The following is a 14890-nucleotide window of genomic DNA, read 5'->3' on the forward strand; positions in this document are numbered from 1 at the left end:
CTCACAGTGAAGGAAAAGATTTTGGAAGGCTCAAGTTTAATGTTCTGGGACAAACCACTGCAGTGACACTAAATCCACATTAATGAGCATTAAATCCACATTAATGGGGTGAAAATGAAGCAGCAATTCTTTTGTCCTCTCAACCTCTCGATTATAAATTTTAAAAGGAACAACATTTTCTCTCTTTTTTCCCACCCAAAAAGCCCTTTCAACACGAGACTGTTGAACACAAAACCCCCAAGAAAACTCAAAAATGCTGAAGAAAATAAGATTTTTCTCCCTGTGATTCCTCACACCTAATTCGAGACAAGACTACAATTGTCAAAATATTTCCCAAACATCCAAAAATATATATATATATATATTTAAAGCAGAGTATTTGAACCTCTACCTCCTCAACCAGAACACATTTTTTTCTCTATTACTTTATCAAAGAGCAGCTGACACCACTCAAATTGTACATTCAGCTTTTGCTCCCTCTCTATTTCGTGCTCCTAAAAATCTCCTTTTAATGTCACTCAACTCCAGCAGGATCTGAGATAAATAAATATTATAACACAATATTTCCTGCCCCAATTTTTACACAAAAAAATCTGGAGAATTCACACGCCTCAGCGACCAAATTTTTTCTCATTTTTTTGGTGTGATTGTCAAATATTTAATTTTTTTTTTTTTTTTGCATGGATGAAAACAAGCCAGAAATGCTCTTCAGAATGTCTGTACACAGCAAAAAAAAAAATTTAAATGGCAATTAAAAATGAACCTGACAGCAATAAAACCACACAGGAGCGGGTTGGGATTTTGTATTTCGCTGTCCTGAATTTTCTCCCTGACTTTTCAGTCCCATCCCTGCTGTAATAAAGCACTTATGAGTGGCCTAAGGTGTGGTACACGGTCCTAAAAGTAGAAATAATGGAATTTTCATCCTATGGATTGTGGGGATCGCTGGGATATTGGCCAGGATGGGCTCAGGGTGGGCTCCAAACTTAGCTCAGCCCCTCTGGGGTTGCTCCAGACCAATTTTCTCCTTTTTTGGGGTTTTTTCCATCCCAATTTTCTCCTTTTTTTGGTTTTTTTTTTTTTTCCATCCCAATTTTCTCCTCTTTTGGGGTTTGCTCCATCCCAAATTTCTCCTCTTTTGGGATTTGTTCCATGCCAATTGTTTCTCCTCTTTTGGGGTTTGTTCCATCCCAAATTTCTTCTCTTTTTGGGGTTTGCTCCATCCCAATTTTCTCCTTTTTTGGGGTTTGCTCCAGCCCAATGGTTTCTCCTCTTTTGGGGTTTTCTCCATCCAATTATTTCTCCTCTTTTTGGAGTTTTCTCCATCCCAATTTTCTCCTCTCTTGGGGTTTTTTCCATCCCAATTTTCTCCTCTTTTGGGATTTGTTCCATGCCAATTGTTTCCCCTTTTTTGGGTTTTTTTCCATCCCAATTTTCTCCTCTTTAGGGAAGCTGGACCTGCAGTTTGTCACTCCCTGGTTGTTGTGGCAGCTTGGGGGAGGTGACACCAGCCCTGCCCAAAGGGAAAATCCACCAAAACACCACAAAAACTTAATTTTTCTATGATTAATAAACATCAGATCTGGGCCTCTCACCCATTTCAAACACTTCAGCACTTTGAGCAGGGGCAGAGCTGGGAAAGGATGGCAGAAATCCAGAAATTTCTCCTGGAACACCCCAACGTGCCTTGGATGCTGCTTTCTGTTTAATTCTTTTGTGGTTTTCACACTTTTAAAAATTATTTTGTATTTGTTGCCCAGAGCAGCTGTGGCTGCTCCATCCCAAGGTTTCCTCCAACCCAAACCAGTCTGGGATCATTTTGTTCCTGGGAATGCTCAGACTTTGGCCCAAACCAAGGCAGGAGTGTGCCTAAATCTCTTCCATCCCGTTTAAACCCAGTTTTAAATACCTGCTGACAAACCTGAAGTGCCTGCAGCAATTTTTTGACCAAAGCTGATAATTTTAGATAATTCTATCTCCATATAATTTATAATTTATTGATAATTCATCACGAAAGCTGATAATTTATTGATAATTCTATCACCAAATAATTTATGATTTATTGATAATTTATCAGCAAATAATTGATGATTTACAATTTATTGAAAACTGATAATTTATCATCAAATAATTGATGATTTGCCACCAAAGCTGAAAATTTTAGGTAATTCTATCTCCATATAATTTATAATTTATTGATAATTCATCACCAAAGCTGATAATTTATTGATAATTCTATCTCCATATAATTTATAATTTATTGATAATTTATCAGCAAATAATTGATAATTTACAATTTATTGAAAACTGATAATTTATCATCAAATAATTGATGATTTGCCACCAAAGCTGAAAATTTTAGATAATTCTATCTCCATATAATTTATAATTTATTGATAATTCATCACCAAAGCTGATAATTTTAGGTAATTCTATCACCAAATAATTTATGATTTATTGATAATTTATCAGCAAATAATTGATGATTTACAATTTATTGAAAACTGATAATTTATCATCAAATAATTGATGATTTGCCACCAAAGCTGAAAATTTTAGGTAATTCTATCTCCATATAATTTATAATTTATTGATAATTTATCAGCAAATAATTGATGATTTACAATTTATTGAAAACTGATAATTTATCATCAAATAATTGATGATTTGCCACCAAAGCTGAAAATTTTAGATAATTCTATCTCCATATAATTTATAATTTATTGATAATTCATCATCAAAGCTGATAATTTTAGGTAATTCTATCACCAAATAATTTATAATTTATTGATAATTGTTAATTTATCACCAAATAATTGATAATTTGCCACCAAAGCTGAAAATTTTAGATAATTCTATCTCCAAGTAATTTATAATTTATTGATGATTTATCACCAAAGCTGATAATTTCAGGTAATTCTAATCCTAAAAAAACCCTGCTCTGCTGCCACTTTAGGTTATAAATACCCACTCTGGTGTATTTTGGGGTGTTTTTAGCATCCTGCAGGCACCAAAGGATTCCCCTTGTGATCCCAAACTTCTTGGTTAGAGATGGAAATTCTCCTCTTCCACCTTCCCCCCCATCCCAACCCTTCCCTCCTTGGATAATCACATCAAATGTTGTTCCTAAATTGAAATGTGCTGGGTTTTTTTTTTTGTAGCTGTTTTGTCTTTATGACAGGTGGAACTTGGGAATGGAGGGGTGAGGAGGAAAAGCCCTCAGAATTCCATGGAATTCCCACTGAATTCCAGCAGCTTTTCCATCCCATCATTCCTGGAGCATCCTGCACCATCTCCCCAGGGCTGCCAAAGGGACACAGAGCCACTCCTGAATGGCCAGCACAAAAAAATCCCAATAGAAAAGGGAAAAAAAAAACCCAAAAAACCTTTTCCAAAGCCTTCTGAAGGGAATTTAAACAGCACAGACCTCTGGGCACACGGGTGGGTTTCAATAACCAAAATAAAGGACTAAAAACCCCAAATCTGAACTTCCTAAATCCCTCAGGTTCGGTTGGAAAAGTCTTCTTTTATTTCCACTTCAAACAAATCCCTCCCAGCTTTTGTTGTGCTGACTTTTGATGCCCAAACTCCACCTGTAACCGATGTGAAATTCGGAATTTTCCTCTGAGCCAGAATTTTTGCTTAATATTGACCAATCTCTCATTTTCCTGAATATCAAGCCATCCCTGCACAATATCCAGCACATTTTGAGCACTCCCATCTTCGCTCAGAGGAGAGGAACAACCTGGTGCGGCCTGCAGAGGCAGCCCTGGACTCAATTCCAGCTTTGGGGAAGGAATTTTTTTTTGATTTTTTGCTTTTTTTTGATTTTTCTGGGAGGTGCTGAGGGTTTGGGGACTGGGATTGGAGCAAGCACGAGGTGCTGAACAAGGCTGCAGACACTTTGCAAAAACAGCAGCGAGAAAACAACGCCAGCATCCTGCCTGACACATTCTCATGGTCCCTACAGTGAAAGTGTCACCAGAGCTGCTTCAAGGTGAGGAAACCAACCCCGAGCTGTGCAAGAGCCTCGAGCTGTATTTTAATTTATTTTTTCCCCCCCCCCATTTCGTTGTAAACGAGCTGATTTACAGCCCATTTAAATGCAAAAAGACTTTTTTTTTTCGCAGGGCCGCGGCTGTGTGAGGTGTGCGGGGCAGACGAGGAGGGCTTTTCCTGCTGGCAATAGAACACGAGGAGGAGGAGGAAGAGGAAGAGGAGGCGATGGCCAGCGCTGGGAAGGGCTGTCCCCGCCGGCTGCCCCCTACTCCTGCAGGAGGGTTTCTCTCCAGTTAAAGCCTCCGGTTGGTCCATGAGTGAGAGGGAGGATGGGAGGGTCTGTGAGCTGCCACACACCAGTGTCCCCCAGTTCTTCGCAGGAGCAGAAGCCCAGGTAGGGAATCTGTGAGGAGAGAGGTGGGAATTAAGGCAAAAAAGGCAGGATTTGACCCTGCCCTGCCACTCCAGGATCTCACCCTTTTTTTCTCTCTTTCCCTCTCCCAAAGTCCATTTTCAGATGGTGATCGACAGACTGTGCACCACGAAATAAAACAGATTATACCCTTGGAATGTGGGTTTAAAAATGTAGATTTGAATGGAATATAGCTTTAAAAATGCAGTTTTAAGAATGTAGTTTTAAAAATGCAGTTTTAAGAATGTAGCTTTAAAAATGCAGTTTTAAGAATGTAGCTTTAAAAATGCAGTTTTAAGAATGTAGGTTTAAGAATGTAGCTTTAAGAAGGTAGTTTTAAAAATGCAGTTTTAAGAACGTAGGTTTAAGAATGCAGCTTTAAGAAGATAGTTTTAAGAAGGTAGGTTTAAGAAGGTAGTTTTAAGAATGTAGCTTTAAGAATGTAGTTTTAAGAATGTAGTTTTAAGAATGTAGGTTTAAGAATGCAGGTTTAAGAATGTAGGTTTGAATGCAACGTGGTTTTAAGAATGTAGTTTTAAAAATGCAGTTTTGAATGAAATGTGGTTTTAAAAATGTAGTTTTAAAAATGTAGGTTTAAGAATGTAGGTTTAAGAATGTAGTTTTGAATGAAAGGTAGTTTTAAGAATGTAGATTTAAGAATGTAGTTTCAAATGGAATGTAGTTTTAAGAATGTAGTTTTAAGAATGTTGGTTTAAGAATGAAGGTTTGAATGGGATATAGGTTTAAATAGGGACCAGCTCAAAGCAAATGTGGTCCCAAACCAGCCCAGCTTTGGGGGAAATGTGGGTGTTCCCGCAGCTCAGGAACATTTTTGTTCGTGTTTTGTTTGAACTTTGGGGGAATACGGATGTTCCTGCGGCTCAGGTGGGCATCTGGCCCCACAAAGCACAAACAGTCCCTGCACACCCATCTCAGGAGGGTCCCTGACCCCACACTCTGCCCCAGCCTCTCAAACCTTTCTCCCTCACCCTCTTGACTCCTGAAACTCCTCAAGCTCAGCCCAGGCCCTGCTCCAGCAGATCTCCACTTGTTCTTGGCCCTGCTGGCCCTCACCTTTCGGACCATCTGTACAAAATCCTTGGAGTTCTGGGGTGACAGCCCCTGGAGCTGGCAGGTGCAGGCCTCCAGGGAGGATGCATGAGCCACGATCAGGATGTTGTTTCCTGAAATAAAATGAGAAACACAACCTGAGGAGGGACCTAAAGCCAGGTTGAGGGGCTGGTGCCCCGGATCAAGCAGCCTTTTAAAATACTTTATCCTCTAACAACACATCAAGCTGTGAATTGTGGTCACATTCACATTCTCTGAAAAATCCCTTGGCTCAGGATTTTTCTCTTGGGAAGCTGAGAAGCCTCAGAGAAAAATGAAAACAATAATTATGTGATTTGCTTCTCCTGTGGTTGGCTGCTTTGGAATGTGTTTGGACATTGTTTACCAACTGCTCATTGTTTGATTGGTTTCATGTGAATGGTTTTGACTCATTGGCCAGTCAGGACCAAACTGTGTCGGGACTCTGGAAAGAGTAATAAATTTTCATTATTATATTATATTATATTATATTATATTATATTATATTATATTATATTATATATTATATTATAGCCTTTTGTCTGTATACTTTCTGTATTCTTTAGTATAGTTTAGTATAGCATAATATAATATAGTATAGCATAATATAATATAGTATAGTATAATATAATATAGTATAATATAATATATTATTATTATTATATTATAATATTATATATTATATTATAGTCTTTTGTCTGTATACTTTCTGTATTCTTTAGTATAGTTTAGTATAGCATAATATAATATAGTATAGTATAATATAATATAATATAATATAATATAATATAATATAATATAATATAATATAATAATAAATCAGCCTTCTGAGAACACACAGTCACATTCATCATTCCTCCCTGCCACGGGGCCCCCCACAAATACAATAGAGAATGAAGTGGAAAATGGGATTTGTTAACATGTTTAGAGCATTTCTCAATTTTCAGGGTAGTGCTTAACTCACTCCTTCTTGGTTTGAAAATGCTTTCTGGAGAAAACAAGAATTCCAGTGAGATTTTAGCTGTGCTGGGAAGCAGATGCTTTTTGCCTACGCAAAAATTAATTCCTGTTACAACAAACACTTTAATTTCGCTGGCTGCCTTTGCACAGCGGCAGCTTTGCGTTTCCATTTCTGAGATCCTTTACGAGCAATGCCCCACTGTGCTTTTGAATTTTGTGTGCAAACCATTAAAATCAAAGCTTAGAATGCAGAGACAGGTCAGTGAGAGGAAATCAGTGAAAACACCAGAATTTAGGGATTCTCAGAATGTTGAGGATCAACAATAACAGATAGGGGTTTAAAAAAATTAAGAATTTCAACATTTCAATATATTATATTTGTAGAAATGTTCTAAGGTTTTTATGGGAATATAATTTGGAGGAGGGGCTCAGACAGGGGAGGGAAAATGCCCAATTTAGTGCTGAGAACACACAGCAGAGGGCAAATAATTCATTTATTCCCTTGGGAATAAATTCCCACCATTCCAATGGGTTGGGATCCCTAAAATAATTCTGCTATTTAACTTTCTGGCCCTCTCTTGTAAGGTGATGTATCTGAAAAATAATTCATTGATTCCATTGGAAATAAATTCACATCATTCCAGTGGGATCCCTAAAATAAAATAATTCTGCTATTTGACTTTCTGGCCCTCTCTTGTAAGGTGATGTATCTAAAAAATAATTCATTTATTCTCTTGGGAATAAATTCCCACCATTCCCATGGGTCGGGATCCCTAAAATATTTCTGCTATTTAACTTTCTGGCCCTCTCTTGTAAGGTGATGTATCTGAAAAATAATTCATTGATTCCCTTGGGAATAAATGAATTCTCTTGGGAATTTCCATTTATTCTCCTGGGAATAAATTCCTATCACTCCAATGGGTCAGGATCCCTAAAATAATTTTGCTATTTAACTTTCTGGCCCTCTCTTGTAGGAGCAGTGTATCTGAAATTACAGCTCAGGACTTTCCAATGCTTCTGGGAGAGAGGATGAGAGATTCAGGGCTGGGAATTCATCCCCTAAGAGGGAAAGATTTCAGGAATATTGGAATTGTCACCCCCTCTGCAGCACTCACTCACCTTTGCCTTTACATTCACTGATGATTTCCTTCGTTACTTGGTAGCTTCTGCTTATGTAGGAGTCGTAAGACTCAGAAACCACCAACTTGCTGACAGGAATATGAGGTCTGGGAGGAGAAAAACACAGTCAGGGAATGGTAAAAATAAAGAATTCTAACTAGCTGCAAGGTCTGGGAGGAGAAAAACACAGTCAGGGAATGGTAAAAATAAAGAATTCTAACTAGCTGCAAGGTCTGGGAGGAGAAAAACACAGTCAGGGAATGGTAAAAATAAAGAATTCTAACTAGCTGCAAGGTCTGTGCAACCTCCATGATCAGGAGGAATTGCCAGTGATGTGGGAAATTTGGTTGATAATGAGCCAAAATTTATTTTATATGTATTTTTCTATATAATTATATTTATATAATTTCTATATAAATATCTGGAATTATATATATATATATTATATTTTTATGCATTTCATACATAGTGTATATATCTTCTATATAATCATGTTTATATAATTTCTATATAAATATATAGAAATAATATCTATTATATCATATATTTATCTATATGTTTCATATTATATATTATAGAATTTTCAGGTCATATATATATACCCTATATTCTATATATATTCTATAGAATTTTCAGGTCATAGATATGTTATATATATATAGCTAGATAACTATCTAATATATATATATATATGACCTGGAAATTATATATAAATATATATATTTATATATTTTTATTTATTTAAATATATATTTGTGTGTGTGTGTGTGTGTGTATGCATGTATATATGTAAAATATAAAAATAGATATTTATATATAATTTTCAGGTCATATATATATAAAAATATATATTTATAGATATTATTTTATATATATATATACACATACATATATACATACATGTACACACACACATACATATACACACAGATATATATAAATAAATAGATAAAAAATAAAAATAGATATTTATATATGATTATATATAAATAGATATATATATAAATAGATATATATATATATATATAGATATATATAGATATATATAGATATATATAGATATATATAGATATATATAATTATATAAAATAGATATATATATATAATAACCCTAATTTTCAGGTTATCTATTATATATATTTAATATATATCTAGATAGTATTTAATATATGTATATACACATACATATATACACACACACATATATACATACATATACACACACACAAATATATATTTAAATAAATAAAAAATATAAATATATATATATTTATATATAATTTCCAGGTCATATATATATATTAAATATATTTATAGATATTATTTATTATATCTACATACATATACACACACACAAATATATATTTAAATAAATAAAAAATATAAATATATATATATATATTTATATATAATTTCCAGGTCATATATATATATTAGATATATTTATAGATATTATTTATTATATCTACATACACATACATATATACACACATATACATATATATAAAAATATATATATATACACACACGTATACACACACACAAATATAAAATACAATATAAAAATACATAAAAATATATATTTATATATAATTCCAGGTCACGTTCAGCGCAGCATCTGGAGCCTGCTCTGAGTTTCCTTTGAGACCCTGAGCAGCTCTCCCAGCCCGTGGCTGACGTTCACCCCGGGCTGGTTCACCCTGGCTGGTTCACCCGGGCTGGTTCACCCGGGCTGGTTCACCCTGGCTGGTTCACCCTGGCTGGTTCACCCCGGGCTGGTTCACCCTGGCTGGTTCACCCTGGCTGGTTCACCCTGGCTGGTTCACCCGGGCTGGTTCACCCTGAGCAGCGCTGGGTGCCCAGAGCAGCCCCAGCCCCTGGTACCTGTAGGTTGTGTCCACGCTGAGCGTGGCTGCAGCCAGGTCTGCGGGGGGGATCCAGGCGGGCAGGGAGCTCCCCGAAACCCACTTGGTCCACTCGAACAGGCCGGGCTCCACCCGGATCTTCAGGCTGTTCTCCTGCTGCATGCCTGGGACACAAGGACAGCACAGGGGAGGGAGAGAGCAGCTTTAATGCTTCAATGTTTGTTAATAATGAAAAAATTATTCATTAAAAAATAATAAATGTATTTCATGTATATGGTCCATTCGAACAGGCCGGGCTCCACCCGGATCTTCAGGCTGTTCTCCTGCTGCACGCCTGGGACACACGGACAGCACAGGGGAGGGAGAGAGCAGCTTTAATCCTTCAGGTATTTCTCAATAATTAAAAAATTATTAATTTAAAATTACAAATAATTAAATGTATTTCATGCATATGGTCCATTCGAACAGGCCGGGCTCCACCCGGATCTTCAGGCTGTTCTCCTGCTGCATGCCTGGGACACACGGACAGCACAGCGGAGGCAGAGAGCAGCTTTAATGCTTCAATGTTTGTTAATAATGAAAAAATTATTCATTAAAAAATAATAAATGTATTTCATGTATATGGTCCATTCGAACAGGCCGGGCTCCACCCGGATCTTCAGGCTGTTCTCCTGCTGCACGCCTGGGACACACGGACAGCACAGGGGAGGGAGAGAGCAGCTTTAATCCTTCAGGTGTTTCTCAACAATTAAAAAATTATTAATTTAAAATTACAAATAATTAAATGTATTTCATGCATATGGTACATTTGAACAGGCCGGGCTCCACCCGGATCTTCAGGCTGTTCTCCTGCTGCATGCCTGGGACACACGGACAGGGGGCAGGCAGCACAGGGGAGGGAGAGAGCAGCTTTAATGCTTCAGGTGTTTGCTAATTTATTGATTTCCTATAGGAAATTAAGTGTTTAATGTATTTATTTGATGTATGCCCTACAATTGATTTGTAAATCATTAAATAATTATTACAATAAAAATATATTATAAAAATAAAAAATGATTAAATATATTTAATGTATTCCCTACAATACATACATTGTATACAATGTATTGTAGGGAATGTCAAGCTCTGGCTGGCAGCTGGTGCAATTAGAAAAGGGCTCCTTATGGATTGTGCTGATATAAAATATATTGCTATGGCAATAATGATTGCCATTCACTTAATAGATAATAGTAATTAATTTAATTATAATAGAATAATAGAATAATAGAATAGATATGATAATAGAATAATAATATTATCTATAATAAAATAGAATAGAATAATAGAATAATAGAATAGAATATATAATAGAATAATTTAATAAAATAATAAATTAAATTAACAATAATTTTATTAATCAATAAATTAATAACAACCTATATATTAACAAATAAAATTTTAATGAATAAATAATGAATTTAAATAAATTAAATAAATTAAATTTATTTCAATAATTAAATAAAAATGATATAATAAGATACCAATATAATAATATACCAATATAATAATATATAATGATACAATATTTAATTCAATAATAAAATTAATACTAATTACCATTCCCCATGGACTTAGGTCCATGCTTTGTCTCTGTTTGTCAGTGTTTTGTGCAGCAAATGAGGAGACTCCAGCCTGTCCCCGTGGCTCTTACCTTTCAGGATGTTGTGGGCTGTCTGCACACAGCGCAGCGATGGCGAGCTGTAGATGTAGTCTACAATGGTGTTGGTTTCTAGCAAGGCTTCACCTGCAAGAAAGTGTCCCCTCAGAGCCTCAAGTGCCACCAGCAAAGTGTCCTTGGACCCATTCATTGCCACCAGGAAAGTGTGCCCTCAAACCCCTTTAATTCTCCACAAAATGTGTCTTTGGACACCTTTACTGCCAGCAGCAAAGTGTGTCCTCAAACCCTTTTAATGCCACCAGAAAAGTGTCCTCAGACCTCATTAGTGCCACCAGCAAAGAGTCCTTGGACCCCTTTAATGTCACAGATTGTGTGTCCTTGGACCCCATTAGCAAAGTGTGCCCTTGGACCCCTGAATGCCACAGCAAAATGTGTCCCTGGACCCCTTTAATGTCACAAATTCTGTGTCCTTGGACCCCATTAGCAAAGTGTGCCCTTGAACCCCTGAATGCCACCAGCAAAGTGTCCTTGGAGCTCTTAATGCCACCCAAAGTGTGCCCTTGTCCCTGAATGCCACCAGCAAAGTGTCCTTGGAGCTCTTAATGCCACCCAAAGTGTGTCCTTGTCCCCTGAATGCCACCAGCAAAGTGCTGTGACACTCACAGGGTCCCTTCTCTCCTGTGCAAACCCCGCTGCCGTGTGCAGCCTGAGCATCCTGCTGCTGCTGCTGCCGCCCTGTGATTTGTTTGTGCTCAAACAAGGCAGGATAATTTTAGCTGCCCCAGTTTGGATGTGACCAGCAGGGAGTGCTCGGAAGGATTTGAGCTGGAAATGCTCAGAGCTCGTGTGTTTGAGGGGCTGGGCTCCCCATCACAGCTCTCAAGATGTGCTGCTTTACTGACAAAGGGTTTTCTGTCTGTGCACAAACCAGCAAGCTCAGGGATGAGGATGGGGAGGGTGGGAGAGCACTGGAAATGATTTGTGACAACATAAAGCCAGGCAGACTGATAAAAGGATACTGGTGTGGCAAACTGGGGGAAAAAAGCAGATTTTGCAGGAGGTGACAGCCACACTGCTGCAGTGCTCCACAATGTGGATAATAACAAAATCCTCCCAATGCACCATCCTTTGATGGCTCTGATTTTCCCCATGTCCCACATTTCTGCTTTGCCTTCTCAGCTGCAGCAGCTGAGGGAGATGAGGTTTGCTTTGGAAGAGGGAAATTGCTGGGGAAGGTGAAGAGACTTTGCAAAGCTCCTTGAAAGATTTAAATCCTGTCAGCTCAGGGCATCCAATCCATTTTTTCTGCCTTGCACTTTTTGTTTCTCTGATGGGGGGCAAGATAATGGGAGGAAGTGGGAGGAAGATAATGCAGTTTCATGGGCAGGATCCTCATGGAACCATGGAATGGTTTGGGTTGGAAAAACCAAAAGCCCCCTGGGCAGGGACACTTTTCACTACCCCATGTTGCTCCAAACCCTGTCCAACCTGGCCTTGAACACTGCCATGAATGGACAACCTGTGCCACACTCATGGGGAACAATTCCTTTAAATCCTTGAAAGATTTAAATCCTGTCAGCTCAGGGCATCCAGTCCATTTTTCCCTGCCTTGAATGTTTCCTTTCTCTGATGGGGGGAAGATAATGGGAGGAAGTGGGAGGAAGACAGTGAAGCTTCCTGGGCAAGATCTTCATAAAGCCATGGAATTATTTGGGTTGGGAAAAACCAAAAACCCCCTGGGCAGGGGACACTTTTCACTACCCCATGTTGCTCCCAACCCTGTCCGACCTGGCCTTGAACACTTCCATGAATGTGCCACACTCATGGGAACAATTCCCTCCCAAAAATCCCCCCCAGATCCCCCCTGTTCAGCTGCAAGCTTTGCCTGCTGAGCAGCACTTACCCACGAGCCTGGCCTGGGTGCAGCCCAGCACGGTGATGGGAGCATCCTTTTCATAATCCCTGAAACCACCACTCCTCTGAGGTAAGTTGTGAGGCATGTTCAGGTTGCTGCGCATGTACCTGCCTGCAGGGAGAGGTGCCAGGCTGGAATTATTCCCCCAGGCACAGGCAGGAACATCACACCTGATTTTCCCCTCTCCCACCACCTCAGCTGTGCTGTGCAGGTCCTGCCTAAGCCTGGCTCATGAGCAGGTTTTTTTCCCTCCCATGTAAATCCATCAGTGATCTCAAAAAATTAAATGAAACGCCTCTCACCAGCTCAAAATCAGCACAGAATGTTACTAAGGTTCTAAAATTTTTTTTTTTTTAGGACTGATTTCCCCAAGGGAATGTCATTTCTATCCCACAACAAACATTCCACTTTTACAGGAGGTTGGAATATCAGAGTTTAGAAAGAAGGGAGTTGTGAAATCATCCTTTCACTACGAGGTTTTGAAGAGAGGAATCTGTCTTTTAGGACAGATTTCTGATCAGCTCTGAGGCCAACACAGCCTGAAGTTATAATTTGTTCACTAGTCTGAAACCTGAGCATAACACTGGGTTGAAAACGCCAATTTATGCCCCCAAAACCACTCTGAGCAGAGTTATTTTCATTTAACAAGTGAATGGCTCCATTTCATGAGAGTCAGCAGTGCAAAATTTTTCTTTGATGGCAGCAAATGTTTTCATTGACCACTGACTACCAACATCATGACTGCATTTTCTCTTTGGTGATGAAACTGTAATCACTCCTGCAATATTTCCCCTAATATTGCCAAATGGAGGATTTCCTCCCTGCATGACTTGCTGCTGCAGGCTGCACAAAAATCATCATTTTGTGTTAAAACCCACAGCTTCCACCAGGCAGTGGCCACTTCTCTTTCCTCCATGAAATCCTGGGATACCCCCAGATAACAATAAAGGTGAATAACAAAGGGCAGAACACCTCAAAGTTCCAGCAGCAAAGGCTTCACTTCAATGTTTCAGCCCATTTTTGATCCAATTTTCCAAGTTATTGTGTTTTATTCTAATTGGTAGAATAAAACGAACTGAATTATTAGAAGAAATTTAGAATTATTAGAATTCTAACTTTCTTGCCAGTCAATTCATTGGTTGGAAGGTGCCTGTGTGTGTATGTGCTGAGAGTCTTTACACAGGTGTTTGCAGTTTTTCTTTATGGATTCTCACAGGACAGATTTCTTCCTTTTCACAGATTCAAACTGTCTTTTGACAAGAACAGATTGTTATGCAAACCAATTTTCATGGTTCTTTTCCATGGGAACTTAACAGGCTGCCTGTTAACTGAGCTGAAATAGCAAGGCCTGACTTTATAATGTGGAAGAGTTTTACAGTGACTTCTGTGAGCCAGAGAGGAGTTTGATAAGAGGATCCACGTTTACCCCTGAAAGAATTTCCTACCAAGGTTGTAGAATCCAAGAAAGAAAGAAGGATAAATAGGAGAAACCTGCAACTCTCTATTCCATGAGCACTTTGTTTGTCTTTCCTGACCAATGAATAAAGTGTAAACTGAAGAGTTTTGTAAGAATGTATAAAAAGCATCCATGCTGTAATAAAAACAGGTTTGAAACCTTCTGAAAATGGAGTGTAGCTTTGTGTGGTGACCATCTCAAATAGGACATTACAAAGCATTTTTTTAATAGGTTTTTACCCTACATGCAACACCCTGGGCTCACCTTTGGCATCGAAGCACTGGGACAGCCAATACTTCCCAAAAACCACATCCATCCTCTCTCCATGCCTGCACACGAACAGGCAGCGCTTCTGAGGGCCTGGCTGGCTGCTTATCCTCAGGGGCTGATGGTGGGGAAGATGAAACAGGAAAGCCTT

The 14890-nt window shown here is 38.3% G+C and overlaps 1 protein-coding gene across 2 annotated transcripts in view; it reads right to left on the reverse strand.

Moving 5' to 3' along the window:
- Window positions 1-19: 19 nt before the first annotated feature.
- Window positions 20-14890, reverse strand: part of UBASH3B (ubiquitin associated and SH3 domain containing B) — an 81407-nt gene continuing 66536 nt past the window's right edge. For both annotated transcript variants that reach the window (XM_036397320.2, XM_036397321.2), the window contains exons 8-14: window positions 14737-14857; window positions 13005-13127; window positions 11135-11227; window positions 9464-9608; window positions 7580-7686; window positions 5486-5595; window positions 20-4402 (exon numbers count right to left, since the gene is read on the reverse strand). In XM_036397320.2, coding sequence (XP_036253213.1) covers window positions 4265-4402; window positions 5486-5595; window positions 7580-7686; window positions 9464-9608; window positions 11135-11227; window positions 13005-13127; window positions 14737-14857 — 837 coding nt within the window. In that variant the 3' untranslated portion in view covers window positions 20-4264. The remainder of the gene's footprint in view (window positions 4403-5485; window positions 5596-7579; window positions 7687-9463; window positions 9609-11134; window positions 11228-13004; window positions 13128-14736; window positions 14858-14890) is intronic.

Source organism: Molothrus ater, chromosome 22, assembly GCF_012460135.2.
Source record: "Molothrus ater isolate BHLD 08-10-18 breed brown headed cowbird chromosome 22, BPBGC_Mater_1.1, whole genome shotgun sequence".
NCBI classification, from domain to species: Eukaryota; Metazoa; Chordata; class Aves; order Passeriformes; family Icteridae; genus Molothrus; species Molothrus ater.